The following is a 19,156-nucleotide window of genomic DNA, read 5'->3' on the forward strand; positions in this document are numbered from 1 at the left end:
GCTATTATGATGAATCTGTCAAGGTTAAAGGCGACTGGAAGGATTTTTGACTGTGTTGTTTTATCATCAGTAGATGTGAACATGTTTACTGACATACAGTGTATGTGTGTATGTGTAAAATATAGTGTCTATTTCGACATTATTGTGTGTAATAAGTGTATGAACAAACCTGGTTATAGAAAAACATCATTCACATTCTAGAATTCAGCTCGTGTTTTCACAACCATGGTTGCCTTCCTATGCAGTTAATTTTCTGACAGAAAATAATGCAAATGGGTACTTAAAATTACAAGTAAGACGAGACAGGCAACTAGTGTAATTGATATAGATCTGATAAGATTTAGGAAGACCTTAACCTTACATTGTGTCATTCACTTATCTGGCTCTCAGTAGATTATTATTAAAGTAAGACTTTTTTCTTCTTTAATTTTCTTATTCTTGTTGTTTTTATTTGAAATATCTCTCTCCCTCCCTTTCTCCCTCCCCCTCTCTCTCTGCCTCTTTCTCTCTCTCCCCCTCCTCTCTCCCCCTCCTCTCTCTCTCTCTCTCCCTCTATCTCTCTCTCCTTCTATTTCTCTCTCTCTTTCTCTATCTGTCCCATACCCTCTCTCTCTCCCTCTCCTTTCCCTATTCGTTTTCATCTTCATCTCTCTCCTTCCTCACTCTATAGATCTGTTATCTTTCATTGTCCTGTTCTCTCTCTCTCCTTTTCTCTAGTTTATCCCTCACCATTATTACTCTCTCATCAAACATTTATGACTGTGTATGATCATACAGCATATCTATAAACAGTCTCGGCATGAGTAACATTCTCAAGAGCAATTATTGGTTGCTACTGTAGAAAGACATGATCCTTTGAAGAACAAAAATGTAATGTACTGGCAGTTACTGTTCATGTTATCTGTTTATTTAAGTTTAGTTTACATTACCCAGTACTATGTTAGCAACAGTTCTCTATTTCAAAATACTCTACAAGATAACAAAGCACGTTTTAATTCATTTATTTACCACTATTGGGATGGGACACCCTGATCAGCATGAATGTTGTATTTTCTTCACAATTTTATGATTATGATTACATCATCATCATCATCTTCATCGACCATTAATCATCAGTCACCATCTTTAATCACAGGTATGATAAGCAGTATAATTATGAATGGTTTATTGCTCATTTTTCGTTGCCTGTTTGAGCTCCCATAATCCTCACAACAAGAGTGTTGTTAGACTGTGCTGCCACTGTAGCGTAAGGAGGGACCCTTCAAATGGTTTCACACCTATTCTAAATGAGAATCTCCCTGCAAATGATGGGTCAAATCGGTAGGGACCGTCTGCATGATAAGGTGTGAAGTAAGCATTGGCCAGTTCACACATAGCTGGGTTTGTCCTAGATATTGAATCGTCATGAACCTACTGTAATGTGAAGTGTGCTAGCTGATTGGAATGCACAGTACAGTTTTAATATGTACCCAGCTACTCATGAGAGCATTATGGTGGATCACTATTTCGAATGCAATTGCTGCTGAGAGCTCTAGCAAAAGTAAGAAAAATAGAGATATGATAAAAAATATTTTGGATTTAAAATGGGTTGAATGGATCAGAGGTTTCTGAGACAAACTCCTTCATATACATTTGTAGATGCAGATGTCTGTGGATGTTTTAAGTGGTGTACTTTCACTATGGTATTAGCTTCACTTGAGATGTTGGGGTGGGGCAGTTTAAATATGGCTACACAGTTCATCACATTGATACCTGTCATTTGAATGACTTGCATCTTCTTGATAAAACCAGCAAGTTCATGTATGTTATAAACAGTGAGAGAAAAGAGACATATAATCTGTATTTCCTAAACAAAAGATTCTTTTACTCTTGTAAATAGAGACATTAACATCCATTTGTGAATACCTGTCATAACTGACTGTGCAAGACTACATGTACACCTAAGGCATCATGTGTTATACAGTGTTGACAGCATGCATTACGATATGGCTTCTTTCTCTATTTGAATATTTGATGCATTTGTGCGACAGACATAGAGCCAATGACGTCATAGAGTGAGATAGTATTCCCCGTTCTCTCATCCTTGGTTTAGAGCCAAAATAGCCCAAAGTAGAGCCGCGAGCAACATTCATGTTTGTTCTTTACCATTCCTGACTAATGCAAGGTGGAGGGAGGAGAAGAGAAGAGGAAGAAACTTGATAGCATCCTGAGTGCATGTCGGTCGGCTTTCTTGCTTGTATTTCGATCATGAAACTGTATGAGTCGCGGAAATGACATCCCCTTGGCGAGTATTTGACTGACATCTTTTTGTTGTTGTGTTTCTCAGGTTCCTTATATAGGAGCAACCATTTAATGAAAAGACAAAAAAACGTGGAAGGAAATTGAATTCTGGTTTTGTTTCATCTGTGCCAAGCTAGGATGAGATCCCTTTACAAATTGCATGAATTGCCCTGACATAGTTGGTTTGGAATGTACATCCTCCGCTTGTACAAGGTGCTTTGCCTACATTTGTTCCTCTTGACCCGGATCTATTTTTTCTGCTGGCTGGCAGTGCTGGGGTAAGAATATGTGTAATTGCCGGACCATCAAGTAAAACAATATCACAGCTGCCAACCATTCCTATTTTTGGAGGAATGGTTCCTATTTTTGGCCTTCAAACTTATGATATGAACCCTAGAATATTTACTCTTTCTGAAATCTTCTGTGTAAACAGTATACAAAATAGAATCATTCCTGATATTGTCTAGAGAGATCCTGCTTTTTATGTTAAAGGTTGGCAGGTATGCAATATTAATGATCCTGATGAAGCTAAACTGGGTAGTGAGTACAACTTTATTATTATAATTTATTTGTTATACTTCTCTTGATTTTCTTGTTTGATGAGATTGTATTAGTAAACACTGTACATGTAGTTTGCTTTGATGCAGCTTATATCTCTCTAACATGAGGGCATTCACCCATGATACAGGACAAATTGACTTAATGGCTGCAATCAATATTCAACTCAGAAATCAGCTGCTAGAGTCAATAGTGGATGAATGATTGTCCATCCATGCATGCATCCATGCACGGATATACTTACTCATGTGCTGATGTATGGGAGGTGGAAGAAAGCATCGCACAAAAACAGATTATATTCATGTTTTTGCCATTTCTTTCCTGGTTTTGTGGTGAGAATTCAAACCTGGTATGTAGCAAACAGTATTTGATGTACTTGATTATCTCCTCTTCTCTCTCCCCCTCTCCCTCCCCCTCTCTCTCCCACTCTCTCTCTTTTCAAATGCTTACTAATAATGAAATTAGATTTCATAGGACCTAGTGTATGATAAGTACATGTACAAGTTAATTCACTGTCTTGCTTTCACGCTTTTGCTGTCTGTCAATCTTTCAATCTTTCAAAATTTGGTTTTTCTCTAACTGTTCATGATGAATACAGAAGCGTATGTGTGTGTAGAGTGATACAGAGTGAGAAAGTATCTTGATATTATGAAATCTAGTTCTGATCAGCTTTGTTCAGTTTCATGAAGGGTTTAAGCCTGTACCGGTATATATCCCAATACTGTAGAGTTACAGTCCCCACATTTACAGATCCTGTATGGTTAGGACGAGAGATATGAGATGATTTATGGTGGAGACCGGTTGGTCATGATGAGATTGATGATATCGTCTATAGAGAGTGATGATCTGAGGTCAAACCGATCAGGGATATGTCTGGACTCGTTTGCTGTCCAATGAATCCATTCTAGACTGTAAGGTATTAGTGCTTTTATCTGAAGATTGAGAGAACCTTGTGATCGGTCAACCTTCTCAAGTAACCAGTCTGTCACATCATTAATTACAGTGACTTCAAGCCTTTTTTTATGGAGATGTGAAATTAGAAACGCTGACTCCTTCTTGAAATCCATCTCTTTTTTAATTCGGATCTAGGTGTATGGCTTAGGGTCAGATTGCTCAGTTTCACCCATAATCTTCTTGGGAAAAGACTTCATTTTGTTTTCATTGATATTTATGTTTATGTATGACTGTATGCACTTGTTCATGTTCTCAGGGTTGTAAGTCTCGAAGCATAATTGGTTCATTTGTGAGGAGGCAAGATGTTATGGGTTTGTTTGTTTAAACTCTATCCCGAAGCCCATCTTTATTCAGGTAGTCTACCTAGCAACTAAGGAATGACAAATATGGAAGACCCTTTTGAAAAGGGTTTTTAGTTAGACAAGGCAATACAGCTGCAGCAAATAACCATTAGAAGGCAATGTATGAATCCTCTCACTGTAGTATGTATGATGTTGGCTGCCTGGCTGAGAAGTGTAAGAGCTTAAAATTTATATAAACTTTAATCCATTCATCTTATCATATATGCATACAAATGTATTGTCAAGATGATGTTTGATGTCTTACAGGCTCGTGATACCCTTGAAGACACAGAACTTGAGCTTTATAGAATGGATAGCTGAGGCTAATCAGCGGATATGATGACAGAGTTAGCTTAAATCATTAATAATCATTTGTTTTGTTTGATGTCTTACAGGCTCGTGATACCCTTGAAGACACAGAACTTGAGCTTTATAGAATGAATAGCTGAGGCTAATCAGCGGATATGAGGACAGAGTTAGCTTAAATCATTAATAATCATTTGTTTTGTTTGATGTCTTACAGGCTCATGATACTCTTGAAGACACAGAACTTGAGCTTTATAGAATGAATAGCTGAGGCTAATCAGCGGATATGAGGACAGAGTTAGCTTAAATCATTAATAATCATTTGTTTTGTTTGATGTCTTACAGGCTCATGATACTCTTGAAGACACAGAACTTGAGCTTTATAGAATGAATAGCTGAGGCTAATCAGCGGATATGATGACAGAGTTAGCTTAAATCATTAATAATCATTTGTTTTGTTTGATGTCTTACAGGCTCATGATACTCTTGAAGACACAGAACTCAAGCCACATAGAATGGATAGTCTAGGCCTAGCAGCGGATATCATGGCGGAGTTAACTCAAATCATTGGTTGTGATAATGGTGCTGCTGAGCTAGCTGGTATACTACAAGATCTTAACTTTATTGTAAGTATTCATTTTTATTGCTGTTAAGTTAATAAGCAATTGTTAAAATCACATCAATGAAAGAAATCCCATTCCTCTTTAATAGGGATGTGTCCAAGTTTCTTAAAGGTGGTGCTGACATTCACGTCTGGTCCAGTCCTTTCTGTAAATTTGTAGAGTGCCAAAATCTAGTTGCCTAATCAAAGGAGCTGATGAGACTGGAAATATACTGTATATGCTGTCCATGATGGACCTAGGAAAGACTGGAGTACCATGTATATGCACTGAGCACTACTGTTGCCAAAGCTAAAGCAGGAAATGTCAAGAGTCTTTTGGAATCACATTGCTGAGAACTCATCAAATAATGAATCAGAGATAAGTTGTTCCTGGGTCAAACCAACATTAAATGCATGTTAAATGAAAATTCAATCCAACGAAACTTCAATCCTCTCCAACACTGGTCAATACAACCGTGCATGTTCAGAGATTGAACTGGAGTGTCATTAATATTCCATTGTTACCTGCATTCTTTCATTCAGTCGTTACTGAGAACACATGATGACATAGCAACAGGGAATCTGGGTTCATCTGAGTTTGAAGACCACACCCAAGATTACTACACCCCTGACTTCAACCCAACAGGGGATGCCATCCGCATGGTAGGCATCAGGAAGTCTAGGGATGAACCACTGGTAAGATTGGATTTCTCTTTAGATTGCTCCTCTTTCATGTTCTCGTTATCTCTCTCTCTATCTCTCCAATCCAATCCAATCCGAAAGGTATTTGATATAGTGCCTTTTAATCGTAGTTACAAAGCGCTGCACCCCCTGCTCCATTCCTCTGTCTCTCTTTCTCTCTCTCCTTCATTGTATTTCTCCCTATCTCTTTCCTTCTCTCCCCCTCTCTTTCCTGTTTCTTAAAGTCATCAACTCTTCTAAATGTTGTCTCTCCCTTAGGTTAAGTCTTAGCTAAAGTGATTATCTATAAATTTCAATAGAAAGATAAATCACTTATCAAGATAAGTCTCATATACGTAAATGTTCCTGAGGCTTAGGTTTAGATCAACTTAGCAAGCAAATTTTAAACTGAATATACTCTTATTGCCTATCATGCATCCATCTTCCCATAGAGAAGTGTATTGTAGCAGCTAGTCCATAATGGGCATGCCCTCCACTTTCTATGATTTCTCTAAGAACTTGCACCTGTTGTAAACAATGATATACATGTAAAGTGGATGGATAATAATGATAGTATTGACTAGCTCATTATTTGTATGACATGACACGATATTGCCCAAGAATAATCATATCGCCCTCAGGATTATTCTTTTCAAAGACCGCTCCCAGCCAGTCAATGTAGTACACATATATTTCATCCCCTTCTCGAGTCACGACACCACAACGTTCACTCTTGATTAGCTTGTCCCAATCCAGTGTTGGATGCATTGCATCTTGCAGGAGGTCCATGCTTCCAGATCTTCTTGGGTGCAAGGGTCTGATAGATGTGGGCAGGCTAGGAGATGTCTTCATGATAATGATATATTATTTTTTCTTTCTCTCAGGGTGTTACATTTAAGGTAGAGGATGGAGAGATAGTAGTAGCTAGAATATTACATGGAAGCATCATTGATAAACAAGGTAAGCTCATATCATCATAGCTCTGATAATAAGTCATAATGGTTTGGCATGAAACTATAGTTGCATCATATTCTAGATTCATTTGATAACCAAAAATTATATACTCATGTAATTGATTTGAAACACAACAAACATGTAAACTTGAAACAAGGCAAAGCTTTGTAACTATAATAACAAGAGACCATACAAGTTATATTGACTTGTTTCTTCTACCCATCATCAAGGAATGCTTTGTAATAAATGTTCTCTTTGAAGCCATATGAAGTAAACAATGCAGTAAATACAATGAAGGTACCTAGAAAGAAACCTTGACTTGAGAAATACACTGAGGGACAGTATTTTTATAATTCTATCTGATAGAAAGGAAAGTGCAGGAGAATGCAGAAAGATATACATGTGATTTTCAGTTTTCAGGAACATCCATGTAAAGTGTGTAGTATGAATACCCTTTAGCTCCAGAGAGTGGAGATGGTGCACAGTTTGTGTGTGGGCTTTCTTAGATATAGATTAGTCTTTTTCACTAGATTCAAAGCAGTTGAATCATTCCTATGGTGTTAAAATATACTTTAAGCAGTAAGATACTACAAATGTTTAATGATCAACTATTTTCTTGCTTGATTTGGTCGTAGGTTTATTACATGTAGGTGATATCATTCAAGAGGTGAATGATCAAGATGTAAGCAACGACCCAGACCTATTGAGGAAACATATCAAGAAAGCAGAAGGGAGAGTCACATTGAAGATTCGTCCAAGCTATCAAGACTGTATTATGTTACCTCCAGTGAGTATAATTATCACATCTGCCGACCAACCATTGTGGTCACTCCTGTTTCCTCTCTAGAGTAGTGGGTGGTCTGCACATTTGACCCTCTTGTTGGCTCCCAACCATTGGTGATTCCTCTGGAGATGACTGATATATACTGATCAAACCTCAACAACCACAGCTCAGCTCCTCTTACAGCTCTTCTTGCATTTCAAAGAATTTGTATTTGTATTTTGTTGACCCTGTAAGTTCTAAGAACAGATCTATTTCAATGATTTGCAGTGTATTCAGAGTAAAAATAGCCATGTCTTCAGTTGTACACATGTACATGTAGTTACAGAACTGCAATATTGTTGTATTGTCTTGGTATATGAACAGGACAAGAAAAATTGATAGCCAAGTATATTCATAGATTGTAAAATGTACCTAAAATACCAGAAAATTTGATATATTTCCAATATTTCTCAGCGTTATAATAATAAAAAAACTTTTATTCCATGAGGCAAGATTTTTTTCTAGTGAGATATTTCATCTCATTTTATTTATGTACGTAGTACAAAGTAATTGATTCACAATTTAGCTGAAAGTTGTATGTTTAATGATCTTTTGTCTATTTTACCATGCATTGTTTCTCTGCCCAGATTTATGTGCGTGCATTCTTTGACTACGATCCTTCCCAAGACACCTTGTTGCCATGTCAGGAGGTTGGCTTGCCATTCAGGAGAGGAGATATCCTGTGTGTGGTGGAGAGAGATGATATGGAATGGTGGCAGGTAAGGTCATGAGGTCAAAGGGCAACAACACGGGGAGGTCAAAGTGCATGGCTAAACCTAATTTGAGATCTGTACTAGGAGTTATTTGTAGGCATAGAAAGAGCAAGTTTTGGTCACAATATAAGTTAACGTTCGGTGGTTTTATTTTATTTTAATATATCTAACAATGCATTAAGAAGGCAATTGTGAATGGATGTTGAACTGCTATGAACAGTTGAGCGTTTTTTCTCTAACAACCTATTGGTTTTTACAAGTATGAAAGGATGTTAATTTCAATCACTTTGGCACCTGTTGAAGTGTTACATGTATGTGTCATTCTTTAATCTTTGATGATATCTTTTCTCTCCGTCTGTATCATGTAAATTTAAGTATATGAAACTATTCAGCAGCTGTGTGTATATTCAAAAGATGACTACCTCATACTGGATTTCCTCAATAATCAGACATTTGCAATGATTTTAAGTTTGTAATAGTCCTTCTGAACATTGTAGGATAGTTCCTTTCTGACATCACATTTATGAGGTATTGTTCGTGTTTGTATTCAGGCCTATGTAGTAGGAGAGGAAGGACAGTCAGGTCTTATACCAAGCCAAGATCTAGAGGAAAGAAGGAGAGCGTTTGTACCTCATGAAAACATCTATACAAGTGAATTTAGTAAGTAAATGTAGAATAATAACATATATAATACATAGCCAGGCTACTATATGAATATAATCTACTGCACTTGATACAAAGTAACACATTTATTGTGTATACATGAATGTATTTGGAATGTTAATTTGATAATCTCATAGAATAAACGGGCGGCACCTAGTCGTAGCAAGCATAAATTAAAAGGTAATTTGTTTTCTGATGGTATTTTAATGCTTTATTAAGGAGACATTTACTATATATGATTCTACAAAGATTCATCATATTGAGAAAGCGAAAGTGTAAAAGAAAACATGCAATTTATGCTCATTTTTAGCCTGTTTATTCTTCATACATGTACTTCTTAACCATTTACCTACAGAATGTCAGGTAAAGTTCTTTAATGATTGTAGCTGTACATATATTTTCTTTCTCCAAGTGATTGGTACACTTTAAAATCTAAACTAATAATCTCTACTGATTTGTTTGTAGTTGCCTGTGGATTGGTGAAATCAAAGAAGAAGAAACGTGAGAAGTACGAGACGAGAAAGAATCATCAGTTTGACCGATCGGACATCGTGATCTATGAAGAGGTTCAAGAGATGCCACCGTTTCAGAGGAAGACCATCGTTCTTCTTGGTGCTCAAGGGGTTGGTAGAAGGACGCTCAAGAACAGACTCATAGAACATGATTCATCCAAGTTTGATGTACCTATTGCACGTGAGTATTCTTCTATGTGTACGTAATGTACAGTGCGTCCCAGAAAAAACGAAACCGAGAACTATCAATGTTTTATCATAACTTAATCACAAGTATATTTAATAAATGACACATATTTGTAAAGCTTAGATCCTCCTCTTTCATCTGATGCAACTCATATGATGCATATTTCACAAAGAAGACGAAAGACTTGATAGGACGCACTGTATAGTTTCTCGAAGGGTATTGATTTTTGTGTTACTTTGAATAGCATTCCGCATTTATCAAGAGGCTGTATTCCTTGAAACTGACATTGAACTTTTGAGACACATCTTAGGGCAAGGGGTACGAGGAACTAGGAGTGGCAGGTAATGGCACAATACATGAAAGTAATATTTGTAAAAGTTTTATTCATTTCTGCTGTGAGTCAAAGAAATCCAACCATGTGTATGTATTCGGAAATGCAGTGTGCTTGATTTCTTGTTCCAAGTTCCAAGATTTTGGCAGTAAGGCACTCTAGGACAGCAGCCATGTAGATAGGAGCTCCACTGCCAACCCTCTCCCTCTGGTTAATGGCCATTCCACAAGTTGTATTATTTGTTATTGCATCCACTTATATCTGCCATGAATATGACGTGAAAGCCGATATGATTACATTTCTTCAGCCTTCTTCTTCTTTACGTGCCATGTCCTGAGACGTTGGGGACCATGGAATGCCACAACTCTCTGTCCCATATTCTATAAAGTAATTCATTCTCCCCAAGATCAATTCCACTTTCAGAAATCCCACTCCTTCAGCTACTCATCCACAGAATCCTACTTCTACCCCTACTCCTCCTTCCCTCTAATTCTTCCAGTCAGTGCTAGATTTTCCAAACCATTCTTTCGAATAACATGACCCTTCAGGCTTACATCATGGATTCTGAGTGACTGATTGCTTGTTTGATTGTGTTTCTCCCCATCTAGACACAACAAGGCTTCCAAGAGAGGGAGAGAAGAGCGGTGTTGAGTATCACTTCGTCCTTCGCAGTGATATGGAGCAAGACATCCTTAACCATAACTTCTTAGAGTACGGGGACTTTGCTAACAACCTCTATGGCACGACCTTTGACTCTATCCGAGCGGTCAAGCAGAAAGGTCAAATGTGTGTGCTAGATGTCAACCCTCAGGTAAAAGGTCATTCCGATTCAAGGAGGATTACTCGTTTATTGAAAGTATTTAGCCTGTGATATGTGGTAAATATATCTTATTTGTAACCTAACTTGGAGCTAACTAGACAGAGAATGAAAATTGAAGGAAGTTGTGTTTCTTCATCATTGTACTGATGAAGCGCACATAGTTAATGACTTTTCAAAGAGATAACTTTAGTTATTTCAAGATTATCGGAATATATGTATTTGCATGTTTCTAATATAACAATTTAGTAGTACAGAATTTACAGATATGATGGTAGTTTGATATATCTAAAATTATTATTGTACTAAGAATGCTTGTTTCTTTCCTACAGACACTAATGTCATCTAAATAATGCATTTTCAGTATTTTTTATTGTAATTTAAGATAACAGTATCTTAATTCTGTTAACCATATGATAAAATGTGCATGTATTAATGTGCCATCTATCATTTATCTCTTTGTTTTGTTACAGACATTGAAGCTGCTGAGGAACAGTGAATTCTTGCCTTATGTGGTGTTTGTATCATCCCCTGATCTAGAGACACTCAGGATATTACATGAAGCAGCAGCATCATCAGAAAAACAAGTCGATGTAGGTTCAGTTAAAGTGACACGTCCAAGGCATTATACGCTTCTATGTAGATTTTGAAATTTCTTCTTCTTCTTGTCCAAATCATTCTTTGTTTAATACACTTAACTGTGTATTACTATATCTCCATGTATTCTTGTGCAATATGAAACATTCTTGTACAGTGTAGTGAGCATCCAGCTCCAACTTGAAATACTTGAAAATACATTTTATTTTAATTCTCAGAGTTAATTCACTAATTTGAATGAGCATTGGGCAAAGTCATAATTGTAGACATAGTGTAGGTAACTTGTCTATGCAACAGGATTATAAATATGGATAATGGAAATTAAAAATGTACTCAGTTTAATCCTCACTACTATACTTCAAGTTCAAGATACAGTATTTTAGGCCATTGTATCAAGGTTATTCTGTCTTCTATTACTTATTAGGTATATTGTTGATTTTTAATTGAGTCTCATCTTGTTTCTCCTCCAGGATGCTGACTTGCAGAAGACGGTCGAGGAGAGCGCTCGTATCGAGAGACAGTACAGTCATCTCTTTGACTTCACCATAGTGAACAGTAATCTCAATGAATCATGTCAGCAGCTGTGTGGCGCCCTCACTGCTCTGGCTCATCAACGGCAATGGGTACCTATCGATTGGGTCTATGATGCTCCCTGACACCCACCCAAACAATGTATGGACAGTGGTGGAGATGGTGCACATAATAATTCCTCAATGCACTCACTGGTAGATGAGGAGGAATAGACACAGACTGAGCTACGCAGAGATGGTGGAGATGGTGCACATAATATTCCCTCAATGCACTCACTGGTAGATGAGGAGGGATGATCACACACTGGACTACGCAACATGCTGATAGGCACACACAGCAAAGACGATAGACACCAGAGACGTCAATGAAGAATCTAGTGAAGATGGTGCACACAATGTTTCTTCAATGCACTCACCTAAAGGACAATGGATTGGGATAAAACTACATACTATAGTTCAAGGCCACATGATTTACAGCAAAGAGCACAGGGAAGCAGAGAATGTGGTGATGGAGATAGTGCACACATTACTTGCACATTTAGTGATCCAAAGATTGGGAGAGGTTTGTAGTGAGCTGAGATTGCAAGGATTGCTCTTTACTAAGAGCCCCAAATAACCAGAATATGAAAATAATTATGATTTCTGCAACATTCTGTGAATTGTTCAGTTTGATAATTGTGTCTCTGATGGTTTAATCTTCCCTGGATTACATGGGGATAAATAGGCCTAGGTTCATATATACTCTAGAATTAAGTGATAGACCGAACTACCCAAAACCCAAATACATAAAACCAACCAAAACCCATCATTTTTCCTAACCGACCTTTTGCTAGCATCTTCCCATATATAAGCTATGTGAAATATTGCTAGTGTTTTTATCCCATTATTGTTTTGAGAATGTAATATACAGTGTAAACACTAATCATGCACCTTGATAAAACAAATATGTACAATAGACTTGAAAAGTGTTCAAAAGTTTCAAACTAACATTTGTATCAACATGACAAGATATCAAACTTTGTTAGATTCCCAAAAGGAATGTACAAAATTAAAAACTCTTTTCCTCTCTTCTAAAGAGGTAATCCATATGTTTTGACCAATGTATCATTTCATTCTCGAGTTAATGAATAGTGCTGAAATATTGAACTCTGTGTATATTTTCTTTACTAATGTATCGTCCACTCATGGTAGAAGTGCATATTTTAGTCTACCAGTGATCAAAGTATTGGTATTGATAGATCTGGGTTCAGGAAGAAATTATTACCTTTGGTAAGATGAATTTGAACAATTATTTGAAATGAAATGATATACAGAGTAGTAGTAAGGAATGAAAAGATAAGATTCTTTCATCCAATTCCCATGTAGTTAAGGAGCTAAATTCCTTTCTAAGTGAGATTTTAATAAACCTGCAAATAGACTTTTGTGACAATCTGTATTTCCTCAGGGTTTCGTTAGAGTTTGTATTCAATGTTAATATATGCAAGGTACATTTTTCTTTGATGTTGTATTAATATAATATTTTTTGTTACTGTGAAATAGTGTTAGACCTGTTTGTTGAGCTCATGTTGTGTATATTTTGGAGATGCATTTAGCTTGTCATGACACCTTCTAGTGCAATAGAACTTTAAAATAGAAAAAATAGAATAAATATGAATTTCTGCCCTGCTTTTAGCACCGAGTGTTAAAGTGGTTTAGAATTATGTAACCACAAGCTTTGACATGTCACCATGTTTATTATTTTAAATTATTATTTTATTTTCATCCTACATGTTATCCTGCATGTGCTTAAAAGCCCATGTACTTTTCATCTTTTTGTTGAAAGTCTAATTTTTTATATTGTCCACCTGCATTTAAGAATTATGCATACCAACAAGTAAAGACATACTAAAGCTTTTCATCTTGCACTCGTAAATCTCAATAATGTAAAGGAAGCCGAAATCAGGCAGTTGAGGTGGAAGCTAAAGGCACAAAGAAAGCAGGAAAATAACGCTCTGTTCCTTTAGCTTCTGCTCATAGTGTCTGATTTCAGCTTTCTGATCAATCTCGCGCTTTACTTCGATGAGAGCCAGACAAAAAGCTTTTAGTATGTCTATATTTGTTGGTATAATTGATTTTGATGTACAAATCATCTCTTTAATTCTTCATACATACGATGTACTTTTTAAAGGTTACAAGAAGGTCTATATCTGAAATGCTCAAATTGCTTACCTTTTTGGTGTTTAATAAAAACAAACAAAAAGTCAAGAAATAATTAGATTATCTTGTTAGCAAAACTTTTACATCTGAAATGTTTTAATATGTTCACATTCATTCAAGTCTGATGAAGACTTTTTATTGTTGAATTTCTTAAAGTCTAGAAAGTTTGTACATAATTGAGGAAATGAAATAGCAATTTTATTGAAATATGGACTATAGTTTTTAGTCTTTACACAGTGCCATTTGGAATATAGAAATCAAATTGGAAATAGTTATAAAAAATGAATGTTATCTGTTGTTGCTTGTTACTATGTTATCATTCACATGTTATGCACATTTTGCCTTGAGATTGTATTTTATATTTGTATATCAGCAATGTCTACTACTTTGTGAAGTGGAATCACAATTATTAATAATCTTCTTTTAGAGAAAAACGATTGTCTGAAGTTCATTGATCCATGCCATGTCAAATTCTGAGGCTAAAACGCATTGGAAGATAATTTTGAACTGCATGTGTCCAGCCATTTGGTTTACAGTAATTTATTATAGTTTATAGTAAGTTATTCCTTCTGTCAGCATTATAATGCACTAAAGTAATTTAGTGTGACGCACAAATCCATTTATTATTCACATCTGTTCGCTTGTGTATTATACACAGATGTCCCATTGCCCCAGATAATATGTACATGTAGGATCTGAGATCCAGCTATATATTCACCACAGAGATGGTATCAAAGACCTCAATAGTGCTTAGGTCTGCTTTTGTTTATTGCTTACACACACATCTTTTACATTGTCATCTGGTTATAGGAAGTGTAGGGTTTTTTGTGGTCTAGTGGAGAAGTCACAAATGACGGATCCTGAGGTATGGGGTCCTGCCTTATCACCATCATCCTTTGGCAAGCATTAATCTACATTTCCCACCCTCAAATTTATACAGGTATATGTAGACGAGGCAGCTGATATAATTTTTTTGCTTGCCTTATTACAAGAAATATGAACTTTTTATCATCCTGTTTGAAAAGATGTGCTGCATGTAGCTGCTGCATTTGAACTTATTATTGGACAGAATCCATTTTGCAATTTCTGAATCTGAATCTGAAAATCATACAGCTTAACACTAATGCTGGAGTGAAGTGAGTCCATCACTGAGCAGTACATTTATAAGTTAATGTTATAAAGCACAAAGACCATGAAAACTTGTAGTTCTCTGGTTGATAATACCCATGCAATATCTGACAGGGTTTGTAGAGGTCATGAGCATAATCATCATGTCTGCATGTAATGCGTCAAACTAAGTGATCATTATGTGGTGTGGGTAATCACATACAAATGAAGTCAAATCATTTTTATTCAGATTGGCTGCTTAGTAGTATAACTGGATATCATTTGTATTTCATTATTTATGACGGGTACAAGCTTTTTTATACTACGGAAAGTGGCAATTTAGTATGGGATTGTCAGTGAATTTTGCTTGAAATACGTGTAAATTGCAGATAGGGATGGCCTATGTTGACTTTTTACTATTTAAGGTATGCTGATGATTTTGCAAGTTAACATCCAGAATTTCAATTTTTCAGGTTTGAAATGATTTTCAAAGTTTAAAAGAATATACGCCTCGCCAGATAAGTGGTAGATGATAACAGTAATGAATAAAATTCATTTAGAATGTGTATTTAGGACAGATTATTGTGAATCTGTACAAAATAATTGTCACCAAAGTTTGTACAAGATTTTATTAGAATAAAATGACAAAATTAGACCAAATATAAAAACTTCTCTTGTGCATTATTTAACCAGTCCTACAACACATGCAGCTGCCACCATTGCTCTGCATTACATTTTCTACTCTAACCGAATTCCTAACTTTAACCCTTCCCCCAACACTACACCCTAACCTAAAACCCTATCCTAACTCTTACCTTGTACTTCTGAAGAAATATAAAGCCCTGAGTAAAGAGCAAATGTCTGATCGCCCTTATCGCATTTGTGAACACCACATACAACACTACAACGTACAATTTTTCTTTAGTTTCATCCTTTTTATTCCCTCATTTTCTTTTTTTCATATAGTATATGAAATGTACAATTCATATTTCAACAATCAACAAAATAACAGTCCAAGAAAGTTGGAAACCAGCTGTCACACCAAACCTGATGGCAATACTGAAACATCATTGAGTACTAAAAACTTACTGTTACTTGGGTCAATACAATCTTATCAATCTTCAATATAATGTAGGAATGAATTACACAAGACGGGGACCAGTAGGAAAGTGAAATGAACACAAATATTGTTGAACAATTCTTTTCAACAAAATATTGGAAACTAATACCATAGGTTTAAAAACCACAGCAGATATCATGGTAATATGAGTTCACAGAAATTAAAAATACATATCTTGCAAGCGAACTTTGGTTTTGTTGTTTAAAACAAAAAGCAACATACATGAAATTCTAACCATGTAAATTGATATCTTTCTAAAACTGATAATTGCACAAAAATTTCACAGTCATTAGAATTACAATGAGTTGTACAGTGCAATGAAAGTAATAAGTATAATTTAGATGAAGATCAGACAGTTTTTTTAAATATCAAACTTTGAAATGAAATTTATTGGATGTTCACATCCAATGTCATTAAGCTCTCTAAAAATAAAAAATAAATAATAAAAAAAATAAGAATACCGGTAAACAAATAAAGAATGAAAGTTTTGAAAATTTGATGTCTAGATCCCATTCGAGGCTGATGTATATGTAAATCCTTGGTCAATACCCAACACTATCCAAAGTATTAACTTCAATTCTAAACTAAACAACGTACCTAACACTAACCCTCATCCCAAAGTAGCATATTATCCGATTGAAACCCTCATCCTAATACTCTACACATTTGAGGAAATGGAGCCGAGAGCATTTGCAACCAGATCATACATTATTGGTGCACTAAGGACAAGGCTTATACATCATGTTTGTCAAACACTGTATTTGTCTCTACAATTAATTAACAGATGAATATTCTACAGAAACATATTTGGCATTGATAGTATGTATAAAATAAGAATTGTTAAAGACGAACACATTGGCATATGATGATAAAAGAAGTTTTATGCTTAACATCTCGCAAATATCTCACTCTTTCCTAACAAGAGGCTTAAAATTATCTGTATGTATATATATATATATATATATATATATATTTCGTCTGATCTTCCATTCTCAAAAATCATATCACATACATGTTCGTGATTCTATCATACCAGGGAAGTCATAAGATTCTATACAAATGCACCATTCAAAAAATAACCCATGTTCTATTCATAAAACAACAACAACAAAACATCTCAGTTTTAATTAAAACTTGAATCTATAAACTTGTCATTGCGTGCCTGGTAGGAGCATGCAATAGGATGTGCTAACAATGGATGTCAGAATTGTTTTCTGAGGTTTGGACAGTTCCCTTACTACATTGATGCAAAACACTTCAGTCTCTCTCTGCATCATCCATATTGAGAGCTGTAAAATCTAACATTTTAACAATTTGACAAACTTTGTTTTTGCACCCTTATGTCAGGCAAACAATGATATAATAGAGAAACGTCAACCTAGACGTGTAGACCTCTTAACAAAAACAAAACACTAAACACCATTAATACAATCCTGAACTTCTTAATTAAAAGAGCAAAATATCCAATAAATGCTTCTCTTATTTTCCATAAAATTAAAGCTGAACAATAGCACTACCAATCTAATTCTCGCTACCCTAAATAGGTACGAAAATCTCGAAATTCGCGAGACGAGGTAATTTTCACTCTCTCGGGTCGTCACTACAACTTCCGGTATAGAGTCCCATCCCGCTGGCGCTAGCGCCTGTGTTCGCTGTGCAGAGTTTTCACGCACGCTAAAATCGATGCCAATCAGTGTAATTTGTACAGATTATAATATGCAATGGAAAGCTTCGGGCAGAATTAGTGACTTTAGCACAAAAGGCCGTTAAACTCTACCGTGAAAGAGAGGGTTGTGATCACGAACGCCTGCACAGGAAGCTGTAATGTCGAAAAGCTATCCCATAATGCAATGCGCGTTTTCAGGATTTTCCCCGGATCTCGGCAGAATCGCTATTTGGGGTAGCGAGAATTGGAATATAATAGCAATATTTAATAGTGAAATACATATAAATATACTTTGAAGTAAAATGAAAGAGGGTGGCCAGTCATTTGATCTATCATAGCGACTAGGCTTTCTATATATTTTTTTTTCTACGCAAGAATGGCAAACCAAATACATGTAGATGATATAATTTTGACTACCGTACTACACTTTATGTTGGTATAACAAACGCACTCCCGAACTCTCACAGTCCACTTGATGCGAACCATTTCTCTTTATTGCTTGTATTGTTAGCCTTTCAAATCATTTGCAGCAGTAACACGTTTGTAATGGATACACTTTAATACAAGTATCTCATAAATGTACTGATATTTACATTTAACAGCACAAGAAAGCAGTACATCTTACATGTATATGATTACTGAATGCTTCATAGTAGAGTTTTACTTACAGGCAGTCACTCTCTGATATACTTCCCTGCATCCCAGCAAACTAAGGTATCATTTCACATATTAATGGTCATCAAATGATTTAAACCGTGCATAATGCCATCTTGTACTAAATTTGCATTCTAAATCAAATGCAAGGATAAACTAGCCCCTTACGACTGGTTTCAACTAAATATGTTTTTTGTCCATACGCAAAGAAAAGATTAGACATAATCATTGAACATATTTTTTCAGAGAGAAAGCCAATTCTGTATTAGTTTATATAGGTATTTGTTACTGTGCTATAAGCCACAAACTTCAATAAAACTTTTCAAGATATATAATGCAAAAGTACATTTAAAGGGCATCATTCAAGCTTAGTGTTACAAGAAATTAAAAGAGGTTATACATCAAATAATGCTAGCACATGTCTTACTGTTTTTAGTTGCTATCTTACATTATAGCGTTATACACTCAAAGGAATACAGTCATGTGACACAGGCAAGTACAACGTATGCCCTAATTTGGTACCAAGTTCTTTTGAATTTCACGACAGAATTGTGAACAAAAATTG

At 35.8% G+C, this 19,156-nt stretch overlaps 1 protein-coding gene across 2 annotated transcripts in view; it reads left to right on the forward strand.

The window, feature by feature from the left end:
- The window catches only part of LOC586772 (MAGUK p55 subfamily member 6), a 35,979-nt gene extending 22,347 nt beyond the window's left edge, over positions 1–13,632 (forward strand). For both annotated transcript variants that reach the window (XM_786539.5, XM_011680622.2), the window contains exons 4-13: positions 4,913–5,065; positions 5,584–5,736; positions 6,606–6,681; positions 7,311–7,462; positions 8,086–8,217; positions 8,763–8,871; positions 9,340–9,567; positions 10,513–10,715; positions 11,195–11,314; positions 11,789–13,632. In XM_786539.5, the coding sequence (XP_791632.3) occupies positions 4,913–5,065; positions 5,584–5,736; positions 6,606–6,681; positions 7,311–7,462; positions 8,086–8,217; positions 8,763–8,871; positions 9,340–9,567; positions 10,513–10,715; positions 11,195–11,314; positions 11,789–11,974 (1,512 nt within the window). In that variant the 3' untranslated portion in view covers positions 11,975–13,632. The remainder of the gene's footprint in view (positions 1–4,912; positions 5,066–5,583; positions 5,737–6,605; positions 6,682–7,310; positions 7,463–8,085; positions 8,218–8,762; positions 8,872–9,339; positions 9,568–10,512; positions 10,716–11,194; positions 11,315–11,788) is intronic.
- Positions 13,633–19,156: the final 5,524 nt, after the last annotated feature.

Source organism: Strongylocentrotus purpuratus, unplaced genomic scaffold (assembly GCF_000002235.5).
Source record: "Strongylocentrotus purpuratus isolate Spur 01 unplaced genomic scaffold, Spur_5.0 spur5_contig_857, whole genome shotgun sequence".
NCBI classification, from domain to species: Eukaryota; Metazoa; Echinodermata; class Echinoidea; order Camarodonta; family Strongylocentrotidae; genus Strongylocentrotus; species Strongylocentrotus purpuratus.